General features: G+C 46.3%; 1 protein-coding gene, 1 long non-coding RNA gene and 1 other non-coding gene across 8 annotated transcripts in view; 2 read left to right on the top strand and 1 right to left on the bottom strand.

The window, feature by feature from the left end:
• Positions 1–2,340, bottom strand: part of B4GALT1 (beta-1,4-galactosyltransferase 1) — a 56,795-nt gene extending 54,455 nt beyond the window's left edge. For 4 of the 5 annotated variants that reach the window (XR_010148718.1, XM_016960713.3, XM_016960714.4 and 1 more), the window contains exon 1: positions 1,569–2,205. Coding sequence is in view for 4 of the 5 variants with exons in the window: in XM_016960713.3 (XP_016816202.1) it covers positions 1,569–1,980 (412 nt within the window). In the remaining variant the exon portion in view is untranslated. Of the gene's footprint in view, positions 1–1,568 lie in introns of all 5 variants that reach the window. The other variant, XM_003312037.6, reaches the window with a different exon arrangement.
• On the top strand, positions 1,057–14,795 carry LOC101058154 (uncharacterized). Of its 2 annotated transcripts, XR_001720714.3 has the most exons (4): positions 1,747–1,857; positions 12,237–12,286; positions 13,708–13,769; positions 14,137–14,795. It is a non-coding gene; the product is annotated as an uncharacterized LOC101058154 (long non-coding RNA). The 2 variants fall into 2 exon arrangements; XR_001720715.4 differs by lacking the exons at positions 1,747–1,857; positions 13,708–13,769 and adding an exon at positions 1,057–1,139 and having other exon boundaries at positions 14,137–14,244.
• Positions 9,011–9,136, top strand: LOC112204476 (U4atac minor spliceosomal RNA). The gene has a single exon (XR_002938118.1). It is a non-coding gene; the product is annotated as a U4atac minor spliceosomal RNA (small nuclear RNA).
• Positions 14,796–27,838: the final 13,043 nt, after the last annotated feature.

Raw genomic sequence — 27,838 nt, 5'->3', positions numbered from 1 at the left:
ACTCCTAACCTCAAGTGATCCACTCCCCTCAGCCTCCCAAAGTGCTAGGATTACAGGCGTGAGCCACCATGCCCAGCCTGAGTGCCTGTATTTAATGTACACGATCTCATTTAGTCTTAAAAAAAACCCCTGTAAGGTAATCATCGACAACCACATTTTACACAAGGAAGAGATTTTGAGAAACTCGATAGCATGTCTCAAGTCAGACACTTAGCAGCAAGGCAGAGTCCATTTCATTTTATGGGACTAGTCTGCTTCCCAGAATAATCATCAAATGCAAAGGAATTTAATTATCTGCTTAAAAAAACAAGCCCCCATTATTACCACAGTTCATGTCTGACCAATTCCAAGATGTTCTTCCCAAACTTGATATGAACACATTGACGCAATTACTGGCGAAATTGAGCAAGAGTATGTAGTAGCCAGGGCTCTGTGGGAAAGTGACAGAAAACTCCTATCCGCAGGATGTCATCCTGCCTGCCAGGGCCCCTCACTCACAACAATTATCTAAAACCTAGCATTAGAAATGAGAGACCACCTGTGTGGTAACCCTGGAAACAACCTGTGGTTGCCTTGGGCCTGTGGGCCTGTAGGTTACAGGTCAAAGAGAAGTCCAGACTAGGCTCAGCCTGCTGCTATGAGGAATGCAAACTCACCTACTCAAGCTCTCTGCCTATGCTGAAACAGGCTAGAGGTCAGAGTTCAGATCATCTGGGCAAGATAATTGAGACTCAGGCTGCTACCGGAAGTACCAGAAATGGGCAACGTGGTGTTGACTGGTTATATTTTAGCCCTCTAGCCCCCAGAGTACACAAGCTCTCTGCCCCTGGGAGAGATCCCTGCTCACCTAGGTTTTGGGTACCCATACCGGGAGGAGGCTAGGGGGAAGGGCTCTCGGTCACGATCCACACAGAGGAAGAAATGAACACACAGTGACAATTTACTGAGGGCTTACCCTCATTAATTAAGCCCTTATTTACATTGTTCACATAATCTTCCAAAACAACCCCTTGAAAGGGTGACCATTTATTATCCCAGAAGAGAAACCTGAGGTTCAGAGAGAAGTCACTTGGCCCAAACGATCAGGAGAAAAACCCACTCAGGAGAGTGGCTCTATGGCAAGACACGTGAACCGAGAGGTCAGTCTCCTTCCCCACCGGGAGCCTCACGTCAGTCCCCAAAAGGGAGTGGATTACTCGAGGTCCCTACCAGAGTTCTCAGTGCAAGGCTGCTCGAAGCCCTAAGCAGACCCAAACTCCAAAACTTCCTGAGCCTCGGGCCACAGCAGGGAAGTCTCCAAGGCCTTCTCTGGTTCTGGGGCTAGAGGGGCCTCGGGACTTCCCTGTGCGGTCCCGGCCCCACGACTCCAACAGGACTCCCCAGGGACCCACCTCGCAAACCTTCTCTCCCATCCAGTCCCAAGCCTCTGTCTGGGATTTAAAACTCTGATCCAGAAGAGGCAGGCTGGCTGTCGTAGAAGAGCCAGCCTGAGGGAATGTCTGGGGGACCCTGTCGGGGAAATCCGGGGGGGTCCCAATCCTCGGACTGGCGCCGACCCGAGTCCTTACCAAGCAGCGGGGACTCCTCAGGGCAGGCGGGCAGCGACAGTGCGGTGGTGTGGGGCACTGGGACCGAGGTCAAGTTGCTAGCGGGGCCAGGGCCAGAATCCACGACTGGGCTGGAGTCGCCACCCGGGCGCGGCTGGGAGGAGGCGCCTAGAGGAGGCGGCGGCCGGGCCCCTCCGGTCCGGAGCTCCCCGGAGGACTGCCCGTTGGCGGCGGCACCGTTCGAGCCGCCCTGCAGCGCTGTGGAGACTCCGACCAGCTGGGGCAGGCGGCTCAGGTCGCGGCCAGCCAGGTAGTAAACGAGGGTGACGCCAAGGTGCAGAGCGCAGACGGCCACGAGCAGGCGGCAGGCCCGCTGTAGGGACGCGCCGGGCATCGCGGCGCTGCCGCTCAGGAGCGGCTCCCGAAGCCTCATCTTCCCGCCGCCGCTTTAAGAAGGGTGTGGGCTACAGGAGGGGAGGCGACCCGCCCGCGGGCCGCCCGCCAGGCGCTGCCCCACAGCGGCGACTAGGGGAGGGCCCGGAGCGGGGGCGGGCGAGCGGCTGAGAGCTGAGACTCCTCCGGCCAGCCAGACCTGGGAGCGGCGAGAAGCCGCCCGAGGCGCCGGCGGAGAGGGGAGGGGCGGGGCCCCGGCGAAGGCGGGGGCGGGGCCGGGCGCGGGGTTTTCTGGACGAGGGCGGGAAGGCGGGGCAGCCCGTGGCGGGATGGGCGCGCTGGGCGGGGCCTCGGGAGGGTGGGCAGCGGGCGGGGCGCCCTCGTGGGGTCCCCGGAGTATGACTGGAGCTCCGACGCTTGGCCGCGCACCGCCCTCTTCCTCCCGAGCCTTTGCGGCGGAGCTTCGCTCGCGTTGAGCCGCGCCCCCTCTTCCTCCTCCACGCTGCCCTCGACAGGCCGCGCCACTTCCTGGGGTGCGAAGGGACTCGGGTGCGAGCCTGGGCCTGCAGCGCGGCGGCGGAGAGAACGGAGAGGACAGCTGGCGGGTGGTTATCTGGAGTGGTTTGGGGCCGCGGTGGCGTTCTGGCCAGTGGGCCTTAGTGGGCTAGGAAGAGAGGCAGAAAAAAGGTTACCCGAAACGGGCTTCGACGCCGGGCGAGGAGTGGCACGTTCGAAACCCCGTCCCTAACTCAGCCCGGCTGGACCCCGCTGCTTAACGGGGGGTCCTGCGGCAAATAAAGTGGACGGGTTGCCACTTCTGTGCCTCCCCATCAGGTAGCCTGGGCTATAAGGGGCTCTCAGACCAGCTTGGTTCCAGATGTGTGTGTGGCGGGAGCCCTGTATACTTTGAAGAGGAGAGCAGCAAGAAGCCTCTAACTCCCAGGCCAGCGTGCAGGAGATCAGCCGGCGTTACAGTCTACACTGGGCTACCCACTGTCCCATGAAGTAGCAGTTCTCCCCATGTCGTAGAGTGGGGCCCCGGCAAATTAAGAAACTTTCTTAAGAGCCCACAGCTGGCAAGAGGCAGAATTCTGGCTCCAAAACCCATGTTTTCCACAGGTTTACCCTTTGTTGATTTGCAAGTAAGGGCTGAAGGCTGTGTGGGTGAGTGACTTAGGCACTGAAGCCACTTGACCTCGATTTGACCCAGAGGCCTCAGGCCCTGAGTGAGCAGAGACACCTCACCCCAGAGAAAGACTCATGGAGTTGCTGTCAGTAATGTGGATAGGGAAGCTGAGGGCTCTGGCAGCCAACCAGCAGGGAATAACAGTAGCTACCTTATTTTGAGAGTTTGCTGTGTGCCAGTACTATCTGCCATGAAGTAGGTGGTGTTATGGTGTCCATTTCACAGATGAGAAAATAAGGCTTATGAGTTGACACTTTGGTTGTGATCATACAGAATCAACTTTCCTCACTTGACTTCCTGGACACCAGGTCCTTCTGATCTTCCTCACTTCACTGGCCATTTCTGTCTCCTCTCTGGACTTCTTCCCCAGTTGCTGAAGGCCCCGGCCATAGTCCATGATGTTCTTTTGTGTCTACACTTACTCCCTCGGAATGACTTATAATATCCAAATGCTGATCACTGATTTGTCTCCAGCCCAGATCTCTTCCCTGACCTCCAGATTCAACTGCTTATTTTACTGGCATCTCAAACACAATACATCTTGCCCTCAGCAACCTACTCCTTACACACCACTCCCGTTCTTACCTCCCTCAGAGAGTGATACTATTGTTTATTCAGTTCCCCAGAATCTAAAAGGTGTCCTTGATGTGCTTCTCTTGCTCTCAATGCCATTTGCAAGCCCTCAGCCAGCTTTGTCAGTGCTACCTTCAAAACATCAAAATTCACCACCAGCCAACTCTGATGTAACCATCCTCGATCAAGCCACTATCATCTTGCCCTGGGTTATATGGCAGCTACTAATTGGTCACCCTGCTTCCACCTCCTCCATTCCTCCTCCCTAGTCTGTTTTCCACAGAGCATCCAGGAAATCTTTGTAAGCATAAATCAGATCATGCCATTTTGTTCAGAACCAAATTCACAGAAGCCCTGTTCAATCTGATTCCTATTTCCCTCCCCACCCACATCTGTCACTCTACCATGCTGGACCTGCCTTAGCCACACTAGCCTGATAGCTATTCCTTGAACTTGCCATATTTCTTCCTGCCTCAGGGCCTTTGTACTTGCTGTTCATTTAGCCTGAAACACTTGTCCCCAATATTTCATTCAATTCAGGTCTCTTAAATGTCACCTTATGACAGAGACCTTTTCAGACTACCTTATGCAGAATGGCCTCCTGCCCAAATCTGCTTAAACTGCTTGAATTTTTTTTTTTTTTTTTTGAGACAAAGTCTTGCTTTTGTCCCCCAGGCTGGAGTGCAATGGTGCAATCTCAGCTCACTGCAACCTCTGCCTCCCGGGTTCAAGCGATTCTCCTGCCTCAGCCTCCTGAGTAGCTGGGATTACAGGTGCCTGCCATCACGCCAGGCTAATTTTTTGTATTTTTAGTAGAGACGGGTTTCACCATGTTGGCCAGGCTGGTTTCAAACTCCTGACCTCAGGCGATCCGCCCGCCTCGGCCTCCCAAAGTGCTGGGATTACAGGCGTGAGCCACCGCGCCCGGCCTTAACCTGCTTGATTTTTTTCAGAGTGGATATCAACTACCCAACATTATGCATTTATTTTCTGTTGTCTTGCCTCCCTCATTAGAAGATCAGCTTCATGAGAACAGGAAATTTCTCTCTTGTTCACTACTGTATCTTCAGCCCCTAGATTTTTTTTTTTTTTTTTTTTTTTTGAGACGGAGTCTCACTCTGTCACCCAGGCTGGAGTGCAGTGGCGTGATCTTGGCTCACTGCAAGCTCTGCCTCCTGGGTTCACGCCATTCTCCTGCCTCAGCCTCCCAAGTAGCTGGGACTACAGGTGCCTGCCACCACGCCCGGCTAATTTGTTTGTATTTTTAGTAGAGATGGGGTTTCACCGTGTTAGCCAGGATGGTCTCAATCTTTTGACCTCGTGATCTGCCTGCCTCGGCCTCCCAAAGTGCTGAGATTACAGTTGTGAGCCACCGTGCCCGGCCGATATTTGTTAAAATACTTTTTAAATACTGTGATCATCTTAATGATGTGGGAAGGAGAGAAGGGAAAAATTATTGCTAACTTAGTTTAGAACGTAAAGTGGAGTTCTCCAAGGAGTTGGTAAAGGTGAAGCTGACCCCAGCATCCTGTGTCTAGGGGTAAAGTCGGCCTGGCCAATGAGTGAGGGTGGGTCAGATTAGTCCTGCAACTGAAAATTAAGTGGAGGGGGAAATGGGGATGTGTCTTCCATTGGTATAGATGATAGCCAGGAGACAGGACTGCGGGGGGTATTAAGAATCACAGACCTGTCCCAGGACACACTGTGGCCAGAAATCGAGGAAAAGGAACAACACTTGGTGATTGCCTATCCCTCAGGAACTTGCAGAGTCCACTGAGGCCTGAGCACTAGTCTCAGCTGCCCCTGATCCACAGGCACCTAGAAGCAGTCAATTACAAATAATACAGATGGCCCAGAAACCTTTGGGACAACATTGTCCAGCAGTCCAGACATGAACTGGTGCTAGTGAGACAGACCAGGCAAACTTTCTCCCCACTGTCTCCAGCTCTTTTCCACTCTCTACTTCGTCAGGTGAAAAATTAATCCCATCCGGCGAGACAAATGGAGGAGGAAGTTGCAGTGCAGATTGGCCAAAAGCTGGCATGGGGGCTTGGCCGTTGGCCCATCCATGTGCTCATCTGCCCAGAATCACCAGCTCCCTGCTTCTCCCTGCAGCTGGCTTTCCTCTGCCCTCCTATGGCGCCCTCTTCTGCACCTGTCAGGTTACATTTCTGTTTTTACCCTCATGGATCAGAAGGGCATCAAATAGTGCCCGGCACATGGTAGACAGTTATTTCAGTCATCTATTGCAGCGTAACACCTACCCCAAAACTTACTGTTTTGAAACAACAATTTCTCGCAGTTTTGCAGTTGGCTGGGCAGCTTTGCCTCACATGGTGTCAGCTGAGGCACTGGCACAGTTGGAAGTTCCAAAATGGCTTCACTCATGTGAATGGCAGTTGGGGCTGTCTGGGGGCTGGAAACTCAGAATGGGTTGGGTCATGGGGCCTTCATTCTCCACTTGGATCTCTCCACAAAGGACTCTCCATGTGGCTGCTTGGGTTTCCTCACAAACTAGAGGAAGCATTCCAAAAAGGAGCATTTCAAAAATACAGAAGATGGAGATCCCTGAAAGCCCAGCCTTAGCATCACTTCTAAAGCATTCTTTTGCTTAAAACAAGTTTATAGGGCAGTCCAGATTCAAGGGGAGTAAAACTGGCTCTGCCTCTTGTTTTTACTTTTTTTTTTAGACAGGATCTTCCTTTGTCAACCAGCCTGTAGTGCAGTGGTGTGATCATAGGTCACTATAACGTCAAACTCCTGGGCTCAAGTGATTCTCCTGCCTCAGCCTCCCGAGTAGCTGGGACTACCGGGATGTGCCTCCACGTCCAGCTAATTTTAAAATTTTTAGTAGAGATGAGATGTTGCGATATTGCTCAGGCTAGTCTTGAACTCCTGAGCTCACGAAGTCTTCCTGCTTTGGCCTCCCAAAGTGCTGAGATTACCGGCATGAGCCATTTCACCTGGCTGACTCCACCTCTTGATGGGAGGAGGGACAAAGAATTGTCAGGCACCTTTATTCCACAGTAGTTTGCCCAATGGCCACAAATTATTTAGATTCTTCTCACAGGTAAAATACATTAGTGTCTTCCTAAAATCCCCCAAAGGTTCAACTAATTAAGACTTCAGGTCCAAAGTATTGTCTAAATCAGATCCAGGTGTTACCGACCAAAGCGCAAAAGCACTCACTGCCCAATGTTCTAGAAACCAATACTGTGACACCAGGTTTTTGAGAAAAGAAAAACTTTATACTGCAGGTAGGCCAACAAGGAGATAGAAGAGTCCAGCTGAAATCTCCCTGTGGTGACTTTAGGTCTCCCTGGGCTGGCTCAAGTCTCCCTGGGCTGGCTTTAAGGTAGTGTTTTTATCAGAAAAATTTTGGGGGTGGATTCTGAGATTAGTAAGTAACTGGTGGAAGGAAAGGGGAGGTCTGGAAAGTCCTCAGTCATGCACAATTATTTCTTCATGCCTCTTCACTGGTCACATGTGCAATTCAGGGGGATTTAGAATGAAACGTGGTGGAAATTTGGGTTGTGACACCAGAAAGCTCTTTCTGTGCAACAGCCCAGTTGCCCTATTTGTTCCAACTGATTTCAGCCAGTTCTTTTATCTCAAGCAGAGGGAGTTTTGGCATTTCAGCACATTGTTTCTTTTCTTATCTGCCATCCTGCAAACTCAGGAATTTCTGTTAGTCATTGGTTTCTTTAACTCTTTGGGACACAGTTTCACAGGTATATTCCTCAGGTTCAGGGACGGGAGATATGGATAGCCGGGTGCAGTGGCTCACGCCTGTAATCCCAGTGCTTTGGAAGGTTGAGGTGGGAGGACCGCTTGAGCCCAAGAGTTTGAGACCAGCCTGGGTAACATCTCTAAAAAATAAAGATAAAAGAGGGACCTGTGGATTATAGAGACAAATTACCTTATTCCTTTTTTTTTTCTCCCTTTTCCTGAGAAATTCAGTTAAAAAGTCACTAGGTAGGGTTGAGCAACATAAGAGTCCAAACAGCATAGACAGGGTGTCAAAGCCCAACCAGGACAGGGAGGGGTAAGGGTGGGGGTGGGGAGGATAGCAGCCCAGCAAAGAGGGTCAAAGCCCAGGAGAGCAAAAAGGGCCTCAGGACCTGAGCATGGTAGGAAGTCTCCTGTGAAGTAGGGCAACCGAGTACAGGGTGTTGAAGCCAAGATGTGATGAAGACAATGTTGAACACAGGAACGCTGATTAAAAAGTAACCATATGGCCGGGCATGGTGGCTCACACCTGTAAACCCAGCACTTTGGGAGTCCAAGGCGGGCAGATCACCTGAGGTCAGCAGTTAGAGACCAACCTGGCCAACGTGGTGAAACCCCATCTCTACCAAAAATACAAAAAGTAGCTGGGCTTAGTGGCACGTGCCTGTAATCCACAGCTACTCGGGAGGCTGAGGCAGGAGAATCACTTGAACCTGGGAGGCAGAGGTTGCAGTGAGCCGAGATCGGGCCATTGCACCACTCCAGCCTGGTCTACAGAACGAGACTCCGTCTCAAAAAAAAAAAAAAAAAAAAAAAGCAACTATATATAGATGAGAGTTACCCAACTTTCTGACAGTCAGAGTAGTTACAAATATAGACAGGGAGAAAACTAAAATGAATCCTTTGATACATTATTTAAATTTGAGAAATTGGTGTGAATTCATGATTTTCAATATAGTGATAGATGAAATAAGAATGGTGTGTGTGTGTGTGTGTGTGTGTGTGTGTGTGTGTGTGTATTGTCTGGGAGCAGAAATTTCCCAAGGCCATGAGCACATCTAGCAGCCAAGTCTTGGTTTCTAAACACCATTCTCCAATAAAAGGACCTAGGTATTCTTGGAGAAAAGGCTGATTGCTGATTCCAGGGACTGGCTAGGAATATTACAAGATGAACCTGGAAACTCTTGTGTCAGAAAGTGAGGAAGAACTCAAAGAATGATAAGATTATGTCAAAAAGACACAGAAATCAGTTTGAAGGGGCTCCCATTGACCAAATATGGAAAAATTTGAGAATGAAAATAAATATTGATAGAAACAATTTATTACCAGTTGAACAAAATAAACTATGAGTCCATAGTGATATAAATAAATGGAATTTGATGAGTAGCAATATATTTACCTAATTTCAAATACTGCCTTAAGAAATGCTAATAATTTTAATGGGAAACATTAGAGAAATCCAAATTGTGAGACATTCTAGAAAATAACCATCCTGAAATCTTCCAGAATGTCAAGGTCATGATAGTCAAAGACTGAGAAAATGTTCTCATCACAATTGAAGGAAAATAAAGAGAAATAACTAACCATCCTTTTCTTGGGGTTGCACTACTGTCCAAAGAGCATGTAGTGAGGGCAGTACTGCTAACATCTACACAACACACCCGCCTCAACTAGAGCTTTGCTTTAGCTTGGTGTAATTTTTGGAAAAATGAAAAACTGAAGGAAAAAAACAATGCAACATGTGATTCTAAAGTGGATCCTTCTATTATAAAGAATATTCTCTGGGCATGGTGGCTCACATCTGTAATCCTAGCACTTTGGGAGGCTGAGGCAGGCAGATCACCTGAGGTTAGGGGTTCAAGACCAGCCTGGCCAACATGGCCAAACCCCATCTCTACTGAAAATACAAAAATTAGCTGGGCATGGTGGCACATGCCTGTAATCCCAGCTACTCAGGAGGCTGAGGCAGGAGAATCGCTTAAACCTGGGAGGTGGAGGTTGCGGTGAGCCGAGATCGTGCCACTGCCCTCCAGCCTGGGTGACAGAGTGAGACTCCGTCTCAAAATTATATATATATATCTTATTGGGGGCCAGAAGCAGTGGCTCATGCCTGTAATCCCAACACTTTGGGAGGCCAAGACAGGCAGATCACTTGAGGCCAGGAGTTCAAGACCAGCCTGGACAATATGGTGAAACCCCGTCTCTAGTAAAAATACAAAAATTAGCTGGGCATGGTGGTGTGCACCTGTAATCCCAGCTACTTGGGAAGCTGAAGCAGGAGAATCGCTTGAACCTGGGAGGTGGAGGTTGCAGTGAGCCAAGATCACACCACTGCACTCTAGCCTGGGCGACAGAGCAAGACTCTGTCTAAAAAAAAAAAAAAAAAATATATATATATATATATATATATATAATTGGAGGCCTGGTGTGGTGGCTCATGCCTATAATCCCAGCACTTTGGGAGGCCAAGGCAGGAAGGTTGCTTGAGGCCAGAAGTTTGATACTAGCCTGGGTAACATAGCAAGACCCCTGTCTCTATGAAAAATTTTAAAAATTATCTGGACATGGTGGTGCATACCTGTAGTCCTAGCTACTCGGAAGGCTGAGGCAGGGGAATCATTTGAGCCCAGGAGTTTGAAGTTATAGTAAGCTATGATCAAGCCACTGTACTCCAGCCTGGATGACAGTAAGACCCTGTCACTAAAAAAATTAAAAATTAAAAAAAAGAATATTATTGGGATGACCAGTGAAACTTGGATGGGGACTAAGCATAAAATGATAATAATGTAGCCATGTTAACTTCCTGTTTTGATGATTATATTGTGGTTACACTGGAAATATACACAAAAGGGTTTTGGAGTAATAGGGCATCATATCGGAAATTTACTCTCAAATACCATCATGTGCCACGTAACAACATTTCATTCAACAATGGACAGCATATAGGATGATGGGTCCATAAGATTATAATAAAGCTGCTCTGTACATGTATACTATTTTTTATATTTTACAGTGTATTATTACTGTACCTTTTCTATGTTTAGATATATTTAGTTACACTTATCATTGTGTTATAATTGCCTACAGTATTCAGTACAGTAACATGTTGTGCAGGTTTGTAGCCTAGGAGCAATAGGCCATACCATATAACCTAGATGTATAGTGGGCTGTACCATCTGGATTTAGACTCACTCTTTGATGTTTGCACAATAACAAAATTGACTATCGACACATTTCTCAGAAAGAATCCCCATGATTAAGCAATGTATGACTGTAGTCTAAACAAATTATTTGTACTAAACTTGCAACTTCTACTTAAGTGACTTTTCCCCCACACATCTAACATATAATGGAAATACAAGGACAAGAAAACCACAATAGACACTCCCATTTAGAATAGGAGATTAATAAGAGGCACATAACAGCCATTAGCAAATGTGAGAACTAACCATGCACTTGTCACCAGTTGCCCCTGCTCCAGGGGCAGGGAATGTGATTCTCTGAGGCTCTTATCTCTACCCTTGGATGGAGCTCTTGGCTCCATCCTTTGAGTCATTCCTCCTCTTCCAAAAGAAATAGGCTTTGTTCACAGTCCGGTAACTTGTTCAAGATGCTTCACTAGGTACCTGGTGTGCTCTTTTCACGTTGAACTATCTTTGTCTGTTTTAGCTCAAGCCACTACTGCTTACACTGGTACAATTCTTGTAGGGGAAAAAACTGTGGACTTTCCATTAATTTTATTTTTACTCAAACCATACCCCCAAATCTCAAGATAAGCCCTTCCCTCCTTTAGGCTGTGAATTACAGTGCTGTGGACCAAAACTTTAAGACTCTTAGAAGCACTTTAGTCTACATGAGAGGTTTAGGAGGCACTGTTTTAAGTCTTTCTGAGATCTCAACAGTCTTACAACCATAGAAAAGAACAAAATTATGTCCTTTGCAGCAACATAGATGCAGCTGGAGGCCATTATCCTAAGCAAATTAATGCAGGAACAGAAAACCAAGTACCGCATGTTCTCACCGATAAGTGGGAGCTAAACATTGAGTACACACGGCACAAAGGTGGGAACAATAGACACTGGGGACTCCAGCAGAGGTGGAGGGACAAGAGTTGAAAAACTACCTATCAGGTACTACCTACTGGGTGATAGGATCATTAGAAGCCCAAACCTCAGCATCATGCAATATACTCATATAACAAACCTGTACATGTACCCCCAAATCTAAATTGTTTTTTTAAATTGCTACCCATATATTACTATATGCCAATAATATACTAATAGAGTACAAAAAATAACTAATATAACATTTGAGAAACGACAACAAAAAAGTCTTACAGCCACATCCGTGACCTTAAGGCCCCATTTTATGGGGAAGGTCTTAGAATTAATATTCCCTCTAGGTTTTAATTTACTTTGAGCATTTCTTTTTTCTGGCTGTAGATAATGCCCTGGGCCCTCTATAGTTTCTCAAAATTTTGCTTGAAACAAAATAGTTTCTTCTTCCTGTACTTTTTCACAGGCAGCTAAAGGGAGTAAGTTGGCATTTTGAACATTTTGCCTAGAAATCTCCATACCAAGGCGGCAAGTTCAATTATTTTCTCTTATCCATGTTACTACATGTTACTACTATGTCACTTAGGTCCTGAATAATTTCCCAACAACTTCCTCGCTGTGTTGTCATCCTCCTTCCTACCCTTCAGGACTCCGCAAGCTTCCTGATTCCAAAGTCAATGTTATATGTTTTAGATTTTTGTTATGGAAGCTCCCCACTTCTGGGTGTTAATTTGTTTTAATTATCTATTGCAGGGGTTGGGAAACTAGCTTCCATGGCCAAACCTAGCCCACCGTCTGTTTTGGTAAGTGAAAATGTATTAGAACTCAGCTATGTTCTTTTGTTTGTGTATTTTCTACGGTTGTTTTCATACTATGATGGCAAAGTTAAGTAGTAGCAACAGAGATCATCTGGCCTGCAAGACATAAAATATTGACTATCTGATCTTTTACAGAAAGTTTGCCAATGCCTGATTTATTGCTATGCAAAACAAAACAAAACAAAACTACCCAAAATGAATCTTTTAAAACAACAATTTATTATTTCTTACAGTTATGTGCATTAACCATTAACCCAGTGGTTTTCTGCTTCACAGAGTGTTGGGTGGGGTGGTAGAATGTCTGGAGGTACAAATGACCTTACTCACATGGCTGGAAGTTGGTGCTAGTTGCCAACTGGGAGCTCAGCTGGAACTGTTAGCCAGGTGTCTCACTTCTCCTCCTCCAGGTGGGCCCCCACAGAGTTGCTTGGGCCTCTTCATAGCATTGCAGCTGGGTTCTCAGAAGGAGCATTCTGAATGCATAGGAGGAAACAGAAGACTTTTTTTTTTTTTGAGACAGAGTCTGGTCTTGTTCTGTTACCCAGGCTGGAGTGTACTGGTGTGTGATCTTGGCTCACTGCAACCTCCACCTCTTGGGCTCAGGTGATCCTCCCAACTCAGCCTCCCGAGTAGTTGCAACTACAGGTGTGCGCCACCATTCCCAGCTAATTTTTGTATTTTTAGTAGATATGGGGTTTTGCCATGTTGCCCAGGCTGGTCTCAAACTCCTGGGGTCAAGCTTTCTACACACCTCAGCCTCCCAAAGTGCTGGGATTACAGGCGTGAGCCATTGTGCCTGGCCCAGAAGATCTCTTCAGGCCAAGGCTCAGAAGTTATACAGTGATACATACCTACATTCTGTTGATCCACATAAGTCACAGGACTAACCTAGATTCAAGGGGAGAGGAAATAGACTTCACATATTGATAAGAGATGTAGGAAAGAATTTGTGGCCATCTTTAATCTGTCACAACACAAATAAACTGCATATCAGGATGCTATTACCATCTATATTTTGTTCTGAGTGCTCAACTATACTTGTTCTCATGACCCGAAGTGGGTCTGCTTCCTCCTCTCACCCCTTTATCCCAACCTGTACACAGGTGCCATAGCACTGGGTCCAGGCCCTGCTCAGTGACTTTGGTCATCCATTTCCAGCAACATCTATACCCAAGACAGGATATGTCTACAGTCTGTTGGGATAGGTTATTTGCCTCAAGTGCTGCTTTCTCAGATCCTAGAAAGGCCAACAGAAGCCTGGCAACTGCCTTCAATTGCTGTATCTTAAAATTGTTGGAATATCCCATAACTAATTGCTAATTAGTTATTGCCATAATAATGCTGCTTAGCAAATAATGACCAAATTGAAGTGCCATACAATAATAAAGCATGTATTTCTCTCTCAGGTGTCCATGGATTGGCTGGGACAGCTCTGCTTAAGGATGTAGTAGCTCTGCAGGTCGGCTAGGTTAGTCTATGCCATGTGTCTCTATTTCTTCTGTGATGCCCACCAAGGGCATGTTTTTCACATGGCACACGATGGGTGAGCAAAAAGCCCCAATATCTCATAAAGCCTTTGGTTGGAATGGTCACTTCCACCCACATTCTATCAGCCAAAACAAGTTGATTGGCCAACCCAACATTATCATATTCTGCCTCTAGTGGGAGAAACTTCAAAGTCACATGACAAAGGGACTGGATATAGGGAATGGTGAAGAATTGGGAATAATGCAACCCTCCATGAATTTTTCTTTTTCTGGAGCTAGAATGGTGGCTGGGAATTGTACTCCGAAACAGCTCACAATTTGTAATAAATCTGGTCTCTTTTCCTCCAGTTTCCTGTTCTTCCCAACCTGCGCTATGGACTTCATCAGATTTCAGCATCAGAGAGAATATGGAAGGACATCGACCCTAACTTCATCCAGTGAGGATTTCCACACACCATACACTCTCTGAGAGTTCTCTTGGCTTTGTGTGCACACCTCCAGTGGCAGGGAGCTCGCTATGTCATGAGGCAGCCTGCTCCCTTGTGGCTATCACTGAACCAACTATTAAGCCTTCTTTTATAAACAGTCCCTGACTTACTGTTAGACTTACAACTTTTTGATTTTACAGTGGTGCAAAAGCAATATGCATTCCATAGAAACTGTATTTCAAATTTTGAATTTTGATCTTTTCCAGGCTAGCAACATATGAAGACCAACCTTTTATTTCTAAAATTGGCTTCGTGTTAGATGCTTTTGCCCAACTATAGGTTAATGTAAATGTTCTCAGAATATTTAAGGAAGGCTAGGCTAAACTGTGATCTTTGGGAGCTTAGATATGTTAAGTGCATTTTCAACTTACAATATTTTCACCTTACGATGAGTTTATTGGGATGAAGCCCGTTGTAAGTAAAGGAGCATCTGCATTAAGCTAAAATCCATGTCTATATCTTCCTCAGTAATATCAAGTTTGTTCCTTGGAGCCAGAGAATAAACTGAATCCTTTTCCACGTGATGGTCTTTCTGTTGTTTAAAGAGATCAGCCATGTACCTTCTCCCAACCTGAAGACAACTCCTCACCAGGCTACCTATCAATTCTACCTCTTTTTTTAAGAGATGGGGTCTCACTATGTTGCCCAGCCTGGTCTTGAACTCTGGGCTCAAGTGATCCTCCCACCTCAGCCTTCCGAGTAGCCGGGATTACAGGCACACACCACCATGCCCAGCTCCATTTCCATTGTTCTTCATGCTTCCTTATTGAGTTCCTTCCCTGTCCCGATTATTCTTCTTTGATTGGGCTTTGACTACCTGGGCATTTAGTAGGGTCCATAACTGAATGCAGCATTCCAGCCAGGGTCTAAGCAACAGAATAGAGCAGGACCATCATCTCCGCAATTTCCAATATCATACTTTCATCAATGTCTTCTGAAACAACATTCACTTTTTTATGTTCATGTTAAACTAAAAGACAGGGCTGAAGGCAGTATCCTGGAACAGTGGAAACATTCCTATAAGTTGACTTGAATCCTTTGAATAAAGTCAACGTACCAACCAGAGTTTTTGACTATTAAAACAGTCAATTATAACACTGCTCTGCCGTGGCCACAGCTGCCCATGATTATTTAACATCACTGCTACAGGACCGTTCATGCTGCTGCCTCCATGAATAATTTCGACACCACTCCTGCCTCTTAGCGTCACTCCTAAGAATTCAGAGTCTTCAGTGGGAATGACTGAGCCAATTCACATGCTTGAGCCCTAGCTGCTAGGTAGGGGAGGAACGAATCTTCCCCTTTCTGCCTCCATGGTGGGAGCTAGGGCATTGAGCCCTCCAGTACTATATACACTGGAAAATTTTCCAAAATAAGATGGGGGATTGCCTGTTGAGTGACAAGTATAATGGCAAAGGTTCATTCCAGTCATTTAAAAAAGTTCAATTTCCCTTTAATTGTACTATCATCCAACCCATATTTTCCTTTTTAGTCACAGGAATAACATGCCATAGATTGTTAAAGGCCGACCCAGTTTGCCAACAGACTATCAAATGCAGCACTGTGATCTGGCAGTTTAGGGACCTGTTAAAAAAAGAAATGTGATAGTCTTTGCTCTGGCTTGTTCTGAGAAATCTCCACTTCCTTTACATCTTTAAAAGTCTATCCTTGGCCAGGCACAATGGCTCATGCCTGTAATCTCAGCACTTCAAGAGGCTGAGGCAGGAGCATTGCTTGAGCCCAGGAGTTCAAGATTAGCCTGGGCAACATAGTGAGACCTTGTCTCTATTAAAAATAAAAAAAATTAGCCAGGCGTGGTGGTGGTATGTGTCTGTAGTCACAACTACTCATGAGGCTGAGGTGAGAGGATTGCCTAAGCCCAGGAGGTTGAGGTGGCAGTGAGATGTGATTGCACCACTGCATTCCAGCCTGGGCAACAGAGCAAGACCCTGTCTTACACACACACACACACACACACACACACACACACACACACACACACACAAACTATTCTTAGATAAGAGTGTAGTTTGCAGAATCAACGTCTTCCTGTAATGGACAGGTATTGATTTTTTGTGCCTCCTCTTCAACATTACTCGTTCTGTTAGAGACTCCCACTCTTCCCTATGTGGTTGGGACAGGCTAACTATGGGGTCGCTATGGCCTGGGTGACTTATATCTGGCCAATCAGAGCACTATACCCCTCTGGCCACAGTTGATTTGTTCAAGGATCAACATGTGGCCCAAGAAGGACTAATGAGCAATGTCCCTTCTTCTCCCAGGACTTCTGCTGCAAATGTTGAGTAAAAGGCTTTTCCTTTCCTCTGGAATGGCCAGTTTGGAGTTATCAAGGGTGTTATATTAGTTTAGTTTCCAAGGACTCCTCTAACAAATTATTCAGACTTGGTGGCTTCAAACAACAGAAATTGATTCTCTTACAGTTCTGGAGGCTAAAAGTCCAAAATATCAAGGTGTCAGCAGGGACAGGCTTCTTCTTCTTTTTCTTTTCTTTCTTTCTTTTTTTTTTTTTTTAGATAGGGTTTCACTCTGTCACCCTTCCTAGTAGCTGGGACCACAGGCATATGCCACCATGCCCAGCTAATTAAAAAAATTTTTTTTGTGTGGAGACAAGGTCTCACTCTGTTGCCCAGGCTGGATACGCTCCTTCTGAAAACTCTAAGAAAGAATTCTTTCTTGCCTCTTCTAGCTTCTGGTGGCTCGCAGCCATCCTTGGCATTCCTTGGCTTGTAGCAGCATCATTCTAGTCTCTGCCCTCATCTTCACATGGACTTCTCTCTGCCTATGATTTTCTCCTGTTGATGTGTCCTCTCCTCTTATAAGGAAACCAGTCATTGGACTTGGGCTCACCCTAATCCAGTATGACCCCATCTTGACTTAACTAATTGCATCTGCAAAGACTATTTCCAAATAAGCTCAATTCTGAGGTTTCGGATAGAAATGAATTTTGGAGGTACGCTGTCCATCTCATTACAGCCATTATATGGAAAGAGCCTATCTGAGAAATAAGCCAAAAAGGAAGCTAGAGGGTTACACCCTGGTATGCTGTATCAGACTCCCCCTGGACTGACCAGTTATGTAACCTGGTGAATTACTCCTCCCTTTTTTCCCCCCATAAGCTGATTTGAAGTAACAGAAGGAAACTGATTACCACTCCTCCTTTTGCAAAATTAAAAAATCATTTACACAGGACTAATGTTCCAAACTTCTCCCCGCTATATTCATCCTCCAAAAGTCTCTGACAAGGATTGAGCAATTTCATTCGGAAATTCTCTTAGTGCCTTGGATTTACTTCATTTGGCTAGGATACTAACTTATTTTGAGAAGCGAGATGATCTCTTACAATGTCTTCAGCCATTCCTTATAATTTTTATTGTGGAAAATTTTAAAAATATACAAAAATAGAGAAAATAGTGTAAGTCTCCAAGTTCCCATCACCCCACTTAAAAAAAAAAATCAACATTTAGCCATGTTTATTTCATCTATACCCCCAACTTCCCTCCACCTCCTGCAGGATTAAAGGAAAATTCAGATAACATGTACAGTAGTACCTGCTTATCCATCGCTTTCTGATGTCTCAGTTACTGGAGGTTAACCGTGGCCTAAAAATATTAAAAGGAAAATTTCAGAAATAAAAAATTCATAAGTTTTAAATTGCACACTGCTCTGAGTAGTGTGACGAAATCTTGCCCTGTCCCTTGCCATCCCACCCAGGACATGAATCATCCTTTTTTCCAGCTTATCCATACTGTGTATATTTCCTGCTCATTAGATAGCTACCCATTAGTAGCTGTTTTGGTTATCAAATAAAAAAAATAGGATGATACCCAAAGGACTATAAATCATGCTGCTATAAAGACACATGCACACGTATGTTTATTGCGGCACTATTCACAATAGCAAAGACTTGGAACCAACCCAAATGTCCAACAATGATAGACTGGATTAAGAAAATGTGGCACATATACACCATAGAATACTATGCAGCCATAAAAAATGATGAGTTCATGTCCTTTGTAGGGACATGGATGAAACTGGAAATCATCATTCTCAGTAAACTATCGCAAGAACAAAAAACCAAACACTGCGTATTCTCACTCATAGGTGGGAATTGAACAATGAGATCACATGGACACAGGAAGGGGAACATCACACTCTGGACTGTTGTGGGGTGGGGGGAGGGGGGAGGGATAGCATTGGGAGATATACCTAATGCTAGATGACAAGTTAGTGGGTGCAGTGCACCAGCGTGGCACATGTATACATATGTAACTAACCTGCACAATGTGCACATGTACCCTAAAACTTAAAGTATAATAATAAAAGAAAAAAGAAAAAAGAAAATGTGGCACATATACGCCATGAAATACTATGTAGCCATAAAAAAGGATGAGTTCATGTCCTTTGCAGGGACATGGATGAAGCTGGACACCATCATTCTCAGCAAACTAACACAGGAACAGAAAACCAAACACCGCATGTTCTCACTTGTTAAGTGGGAGTTGAACAATGAGAACACATGGACACAGGGAGGGGAACATCACACGCTGGGGCCTGCTGGGGGTTGGGGGTGCTAAGGGAGGGATAGCATTAAGAGAAATACCTAATGTAGGTGATGGGTTGGTGAGTGCAGCAAACCACCACGGCACATGTATACCTATGTAACAAACCTGCACATCCTGCACATGTATCCCAGAACTTAAAGTATAATAATAATAAAAAAGGAAATATAAAAAAGAAAAAGAATTGTCATCAATCTTGAAAAATAAAACAAAATAAAATAAAGTCACTCTTGTCCACACACACATACACACACACACACACACACACACACAAACATAGGATGTATGTAGGGTTCAATACAATCAGCAGTTTCCAGCATCCACTGGGAGTTTGAGAACATATACCCAAGGATAAGGGTGGACTACTGTAATTAATTTACCCTCTTCAACCACTATCCTGAGCTTAAAATTCGCTCATAACTGCATTTGATAAGCTCTGTCGCCTGCAAGACAAAGCAAGTTACTTTACACATAGGAAGTGGACAATTGAGGTTTGTAAATACAGTCCCTGCCCTCAGAATTTTCAATCTAATAGGAGAGAAAAGACAAGAACCTCCTCCAGGTGCTCACCAAACTTTAATGTGGATCACCTGGGGAGCTGTTAAAATGCAGACTCTATTCAAATAGGTAGGAACTGCATTCTGGAGTTCCAACAAGCTCTTGGGCAATACCAGTGCTGCTGATCCACAGATCACACTTTGAGCTGCAACGCCCTAAACCATCATGCAAAGGAGATAATGATAGGGTGCTGTATAAGGTAGAGATAATGGGCCACACTGTTTAAGACCTGGCTTGTTAAATAGCTTCCCACAATTATCCAAATTAATTTTTTAAATATTCCAGAATGAGACTAACATCAAGCCGACCACCAGGGAGCCACAAAAGAAATATTATAAACTCTGGGAAGAGAAGGCACAGTTACCTACCAGTTCAGGAAACATATATGATAGAGAGCAAACATGTCTAGCCAGCTCAGGGTGACTCCTTTCTCCACAAACTTGCCCCTCTTTAGGAAGGGTCCTGGGTAGCCATGTTGATACTGCTTGACCCCAGCCTCCAGCCACAGCTGTCTGGGCCAGGGGTGAGCATGTGACCCAAGTTGGGCTAATCAGATGATTTCTCCTGAGAATTTAGATTTGCTATTCCGGAAAGCTAGTCGGCCTCTGGGTGTGGCTGGAATTGAGATGATGTAAACATTCCACCTTCTGCCAATGCACAGAGAAGCAAAGAAAGCTGAGAGAATGAAACAGACCACAGACAGAGAAGTGGACATAGAAATGAAAGAGAAATACCCATATTCCTGAGGCTTCTTTGCCCCCATTCTGGTCTTTCCTGAAGCCTATTAGCATTTCTGCCCATGGTTTCTGTGCCTTAGAACTCAATCCCCTTATATTAAAAATCTTCCAAGTGTTGTACCAGTGAGTTTCAGATCTGCAAAAGCAAAGAGACTGGCTGGGCGCATTGACTCACACCTGTAATCCCAGCACTTTGGGAAACTGAGATGGGCAGGTCACTTGAGGTCAGGAGTTCGAGACCAGACTGGCTAACATGGTGAAACCCCGTCTCTATTAAAAATACAGAAATTGGCCTGGGGCAGTGGCGGGCGCCTGTAGTCCCAGCTATTCAGGAAGCTGAGGCACGAAGATCACTTGAACCTGGGAGGTGGAGGTTGCAGTGAGCCGAGATCGGGCCACAGCACTCTCCAGCCTGGCGACAGAGTGAGACTCTGTCTCAAACAAAAAAACAAAAAAGAAAGAGACTGATGAATAAACACAGTTCTACAACAAGCAGGACAAAGTCAGAGAGGGAGAGAAGGTTAAGAGCCTAGAAATGCAGGTCAGTGTGAGTCCCCCAGGTGGGTAGGTAGGAGAGAGGCCATTCCTGATAGGAGTGAAGTTTCAGGAACCAGAAAAGAAATTTCCTTCCTGCAGGCAGAGTGGAAGCCACCTGGTTCATGCTCCCTGCCTGCCGGGAATTCCTCACCTGGGAACTCCCCTCAACCTTCTTGTTTGTGTAGGATCAGCCATGCCAGAATGCACCTTGTTCCAGTCAAGCTCTGGGGCCACGGTAGCCCTGCTTTACTGCTGCCTGCAGTCACAGCCTGGCCCTCCCAAGTGTCTGGGGGAGCTGTTCCCAGCTGGCTGCCACTCTGCCCATTTTCCTAATCAGCATGCCACTCCCCAGGTCCCCAGCCTGGGGATGTGTGGCTTGGCTGAGCTGCAGGTGGGTCCCGAAGTCCATGGCGATGATCTGTGCCCAGTCGTTTTGTTCCAGGTAGACGACCAACTTGTCCTGCCTTTCCTAGGACCATCCCAGTTATAAAATGAAAAGTCCCAAATCTCAAGAACCCTCTCAGTTCTGGGGAAACTGGTAGGGTTAGTCACCCTAATTATAGAGACCCCAGGTCCTCAGTGGAAACTGCCTGAGCATTGTGCCCTGAAGACAGCATCCCAACCCTGAGGACCCCAGACCTCCAAACTCTACCCTCTTAAGGAGTCCCACACAACTGGATATTCCTGAAACCCCCATATCTCTCCATAGACCTGTGTGCAGTATGAGTCAGATTAGATTCTGAAGCCTCCCAGTCTTGAACTGGGTGACCCGGACAGGTTACCTAACTTCACTGTGTCTTATCTGGAAAGTAATATCCAAAATAGCACATGTGCCTCATGGGATCATGGGAGTATTGCCTGGGAATTCCCCTCGACTTCCTGATTGTGTCAGGACCAGCCATATGCCAGAAAGCACCTTGTTCCCATCAAGCTCTGGGGCCACAGAGTCCCTGCCAGCTGAGGCTATAGTTTGGCCCCATAGAAAGTTTTATTCTCTCAGCTTTAATTTTTAAAATATTCTGACTATATAAAAGTCAGCAGTTACTTTCATGACCTTACCCTAATCTAGTCATTGCCTCCTCCTTCCCACGGCCCACCTCCCACTCTGTTGGGTACACATCAGAGTGCCAGTGGTATGGCACAGTTTCTGCACAGGCAGTGGGAGGACCCAGGCTGCCTGCAGAGGCTTCACCTAGTCCTTCCTCTCTCTGGCCTTAGACCAGGGCCCGATTTCTGTAATCTCCAGGCTGAATCCCTGGAGGGGGAAAGCTCATGGAGCTAGTTAGAAGGGCCTAGCAGGAAAGGGGCTGTCAAAGGACTTCAGTTGCTTGGCCAGCACTCTGATACGAGCAGAGGACCCTGCGTCTCTGGTCCCCATGTTCTTACACCTGTCAGCAAGAAGTTCCAGCTCAGGAGGGACTGTCCCCTGTGAACCCTGGAAATACGGAAGAGGCATGAGCACATTTTGTGCATGCACATTGGGGGCAGCTGATGAAGTCCTTGCAGCCAGCTCTCCCACCTGACAATTGTCACATGGGGGTGAGGGCTGTCTGCTCACAAAGGCAACCTGGCCCACATAGATTTCTTAATTGCTGTTCACCACAGAGAAGTGTATACACTAATATGGGCATTGTATGTCCCAACAACAGCAAATCCCAAAGCCCCGGTGCTGGGTTTCAGGCCCTTTAAGGAGAAAACCCCAGAAGTGCATGGAAGTCTCACCACCTCCTCTGCGCCAGCCACACTGAATCGGCTCTCAAAGGCCTCTTGTGATTGTCCTTTCTCTCATCTTTCCCCACGTTGATAAATGTTCTGGGATTAGCCCTTCTGTGTTTATTGGATGAGCAATTTGTGTCTGTCTGAAAAGCTACGTCTGAATACTATTTGGCATGAGCTGAGGAAATGTGATCTGCTGCATTCCCCTCCAGCCAACTCTCTGGAGCTAGCCTGTCTCCTGCCAGCAGGGCCTACAGCTCTTCAGCAGGGTCTGGCAGCCTCACACGTTTGCTGAGGGGAGTGGTTGCACGCAGGAAGGTGGAGGAGGTGCCTAGGGTGGGACCGGGAACCCAGAGAGACAGAGGCAAAGCACCTTAGCAAATTGGCCAGTAGATCTAGAGCCCCTATAATAATTTAGGGACATCACAGATGTGTGTGGTGGGCCCCAAGCCCTAGGGACAGGAAAAGCAGGTCCCCCATACAGCTCAGGAGCCTGAGTGGTTTCCTGAGCCCAGTGTCCTGGGTATGAACTGCAGCAGAGGTGATTCAAGAGAGTCCAGGGGGTAGCATCCCAGATCCCAGGTCTGGGAGGGATTAGTGTTGAGCTCTTGAGATTTCTGTGTTTGTGTGGGATGAAATGGGAGAGAATGGGCAGGAGGGTTGGGAAGGGCGGTGGAATAAGCTGTACCGAGGCTATTCAAATATTTCCTGACTCCATCAGCACAGGTCCTGGAATTGGGAGGCCAGAGCTTGCAGCTGTGGCAATCAAGGGCCCAGTTAAAATACGCTAAGGAGTGTAGGGGAAGAGACAATTTAGTTGGTATGGATGTGGGTGTGTCAACGACTTTCCCTAACCCATATTCCCCAACCCAAGCCTTCTGCTGTGACCCCCTCAGCACTCTCCCTGCTATTCTCTTCGGGCCACATCACTTCTCCTTGTATCCCATCACTCATGTCTTTGTCTTCCCTCCACCTCTTCCCTACCCTTCCCAAGTCAGGGATCCCAGGGCAGGACACCATCCTTGTGTTCCTGATAGTGAGCATTGAACTGGCCACCAATGAGGCATCAATAATGGTTTCCTGAATAAAGGAATAAATGAGAGAGGCTGGGAATTCAAACTTCAGTGGCCACAGGTTCACAAGAAGATGACAAACGACAGATCAGACAGAGGTAACAATACAGGAGATCAGCTCAGGAGTGAAAACACCATCCTCGGAGTGCAAAGGAGTAGGTAAAGCCAGCTCATGACAGGAACTTGGGCACTTCAGCAGCCAGAGTCCATCTGATGAATGGCAAATGGTGTTTCACATGGTTCCAAATAGTCAGCAAACAGCTTTTGAATCCCTACTTTGTACCATACTCCATAGGACACCATCTGTCTCCACAAACAGATAAAAAATATGTGCACTCCTAAAAAGACAGGAGCAATCTGTGCTCTAACAGAGGTGTACAGAGACGGTTATATAGATTCAGAAAAGGAAGAGGTTAATTTCACTTGGAGAAGCAAGGAAGGTTTCCTGGGGATGGGGGTGACGTTAGACCTGAATCTGGAACAAGGTCTGCAAATGCATCCCAAGTGTGCTGTTTCCCCTACACACACACCCAATCTGTATGTCTATAGTGGATTTTTGCAAACTGATCCTTTTACTTTTTACTCTTTAGACTTGTGGGTGAGGTTTGTGAATGGAGAACAGTGGATGGTGTGGCTGAAAAAATAGGTTGAAGCAATATCTGGATTAGGATTTTGTCAGGCTAAGGAGTGTGGACTCAGGCTTGCAGAGAGAGAGGGACTTACATAGCTGTGTTCAGGAAGACATTCTGGCAGCAGTGCACAGGGAGGGCTGGGGTGGGAGGCGGGCAGACCAGCCAGACGTCTGTCCCAGGCAACAAGTGATGAGGCCTCCTCTGAGCTCCTGCCATACTTGGCTGAAACATCTGTTTGACACTCATCCCGCTGTCTCTCTTGGAGCTGCCTTTTGATAGCATGACGGCCCCACAAGCCTGCGGGTTCCTTGACAGCAGGGACTGTTTGTTGCCCCAGGCCTGACATGGTTCTTGGCAGGTGCTCATTATATATTTGTGAAGTTACTGAATAGGGCAGTGAAAAAAGGACAAGAGGCATACAGAGAAGGGCACAGATTTCCGGGATAACATTCTGTTTAGCAAGTGCAGTTCCCGTGGCCTGGGCATTGACACAGCTGTCTTTTGGTGTGTGTGGAGAAGTATAGGCATGTGCAGGCAGCCCAGGCAGAGAAGGAGCCACAGCTCCCTCCAGCTGGAGTGGGAGCTGCTGTCATTCTATTTGTGTGTGCATGCATGTGTATGTGTGTCTCAGAGACGGACTTGGACAGAGTGTTTGGCTTTTCAGAGAGACCTGGACAGACAGATGGGAGACTTCATGATTTACTAGATGTCTTAAGAGGTATATTAAAACTCTTCTTTTTTTTTTTTTTTTTTCGTGAGACAGGCGGTCTCACTATGTTGTCCAGGCTGGATTCGAACTTCCGGGCTAAAGCAATCCTCCCACTTCAGCCTCCCAAGTAGCTGGAGTTCAGGCACATGCCATTGCACCCAGCTAAAGCTCTTTTTTGGTTGCAAGTGAATAGAAACTCAACACAAGCAAGCTTAGGGAAAATTGGATATTTATTGGCTGGCTCATAGGATGCATTTGGGGGTAGCCGGAACCAGGGATTCCAACAATACCAGACTCTAGCATCTGCTTCTCTCTCCACCCATTAGCCTCATTCTGGCAGCCTGGCTTCCCCAAGGCTGGAAACACGGCTGCCAGTAGCCTGGGTCTCACATTTGAGAGCTTCCACCCAAGAGGCACCAAAGGCTTTCTTTCTCAAGTCCCAATGTCAAAGGTTCCAGGAAAGGACTCTGATTGAGTCTCCTTGTGTCAGGGACCTGTCCCTGGCCTAGGACCAAGAACAGTAGATAAAGAAGCAGGGTCATGTAAGAAGGAAATACCTTCCAACAAAACCTCATTATTGGAGTAGGAAAAGGAGCAATTTCCAGAGGCTTCTGTCCTTTACGTATGTTAATTACTTTGCAAAACTCCAATAGGTATTACTGTTGTAATCTTTATTATCCTTGGGAATTATTACCTTAGAAAACCAAGGCACAGAGAGGGTTAAGCAACTGCCATAGATCACCCAATTAATAAATGGCTAGAATTTTTTTTTTGAGATGGAGTCTTGCTCTGTCACCCAGGCTGGAGTGCAATGGTGCGATCTCAGCTCACTGCAACCTCTGCCTCCCGGGTTCAAGCCATTCTCCTGCCTCAGCCTCCCAAGTAGCTGGGATTACAGGCATGCGCCACCACACCCAGCTAACTTTTGTATTTTTAGGAGTGATGGGGTTTCCCCATGTTGGCTAGGCTGGTCTTGAACCCCTGACCTCAGGTGATCCACCCACCTTGGCCTCCCAAAGTGCTGGGATTACAGGCGTGAGCCATCGCGCCTGGCCAAATGGCTAGATTTGATAAATAGCTAGCTAATAAATGGTTAGCAGAGATGGAGTTCGGATCTAAATTCATTCAATTGATCTTCCCCTGTATCTTCCTGTTGTGTTATAGTGCCTATTCACCACGGGAGGTAAAAAAGCAAGGTGCAGAGATTCGAGGAAGGGACAAAGATAATTCTCCTGGGAACAGCCAAGGGCTGGGCTGAAGAGCCTGCGGGAAGTGATTGATTCAGTGTCACCAGGGGAATCAGGAATAAGAAACCCCACCACCCATCAATCTCATGGGAGAGATCTGAAAAGGGACATTTCGTGCTGACTTCTTCATCCTTCTTCCATCTTAACTTACTTAAAGTAAAATTTGATGAAGCCAAGAAAAGCAAATAAAAGAACAATGAGGTCCCATTTTAACCTATTAAAAATGTAAGCAGGACTGTAATAGTCGTGCTGGCAGGGGTGGGGAAATGGCTTGCTTCTAGATGGCTGGTGACAAGATAAAGTGGTCCAACCTGTGAAAAACAATTTATTTGGTCATGAGGGTTAAGAGCTACAAAAGCTTTCTTTATTTTTGACCCAGTAATCTTACTTTTTAGAAATAACTCCTGGAGTCACAAAATAAAATGCAATTAGTGTCATGTGCAAGAGATACATCTAAAACAGTGTTTCTCAGAAAGATCAAAAGCAAAAGGATAGGAAAAAATAGAAAGCAAAAATAAACGCCATACATGCAAATACGTGCAACAAGAAAACAGACGTTACTGCCGGGCATGGTGGCTCACACCTGTAATCCCAGCACTTTGGGAGGCCGAGGCGGGCAGATCACCTGAGGTCGGGAATTCAAGACCAGCCTGACCAACATGGAGAAACCCCGTCTCTACTAAAAATACAAAATTAGCTGGGCGTGGTGGTGCACGCCTGTAATCCCAGCTACTCGGGAGACTGAGGCAGGAGAATTACTTGAACCCGGGAGGTGGAGGGTGGAGGTTGCAGTGAGCCAAGATCGCACCATTACACTCCAGCCTGGGCAACAAGAGCAAAACTGTCTCAAAAAAAAAAAAAAAAAGAAAGAAAAAGAAAACAGAGGTTACAATGTTAATATCAGACATGGTTGAATTCACCAAAAAAAAAAAAAAAAAAAAAAGAAAAAGAAAAATCAGAAAACAAGACACAGAAGAACACCTTGTAATGATAAAGGCTGAAAGGTACGATGAAGATGTCATGCATTTTTATGCATAAAATATAGCAATAGAATTCATAAAGCAAAAAATGGGAACTACATGGAGAAATAGAAATATAATAATAGACGGAAATTTTAATTCATTTCTCTTAGCCCATGACTCATCAGTAAACCATACAGTAAATAAGGATATAGATGACTTGATTTGTTAATTAATAAGGTAGATTGAATTAAAATATATTAAACTTCAAGGTCGGGCTTGGTGGCTCTGGCCTGTAACCCCAGCACTTTGGGAGGCTGAGGTGGGTGGAATGCTTGAGCCCAGGAGTTTGAGACCAGCCTGGGAAACATGGTGAAACCCTGCTGTACAAAAATGTACAAAAATTAGCTGGGCATGGTGGCACCACTGTGCCATGACCCCCCCAGGGGGTCTACAGAGGCATCAGCAACTCCAGATCCTTTGGTGTGTTTTTCCTCCTGCACCTGGCAGATGGCACCCTTCATGCCTGATAACTTTATCAACTAATTCATTAATCCATGACAGACATGTCAACAATTACAAAAATAGCTTTAGAGAAACATGCAAAAATGCAGTGGGGACCCAGGAAGAGGAGTATCTAAGCCTCACTGGCTTGGAGCGGGACTTTGAGTGAGTAGGAAAAAGACTTGGGGCTGAAGAAAGAAAACGCAGTTATAGAGTAGAGCTTGAGTCCCCTGCAGCTTCTTGTAAGGCTGAACCACTGTTTCCCACAAGGCCATGCCCAGTGGCTGGAACACAGCAACTATGAAGCTCC

Source organism: Pan troglodytes, chromosome 11, assembly GCF_028858775.2.
Source record: "Pan troglodytes isolate AG18354 chromosome 11, NHGRI_mPanTro3-v2.0_pri, whole genome shotgun sequence".
Classification (NCBI taxonomy): Eukaryota; Metazoa; Chordata; class Mammalia; order Primates; family Hominidae; genus Pan; species Pan troglodytes.
This window is presented reverse-complemented; position numbering and strand designations above follow the sequence as displayed.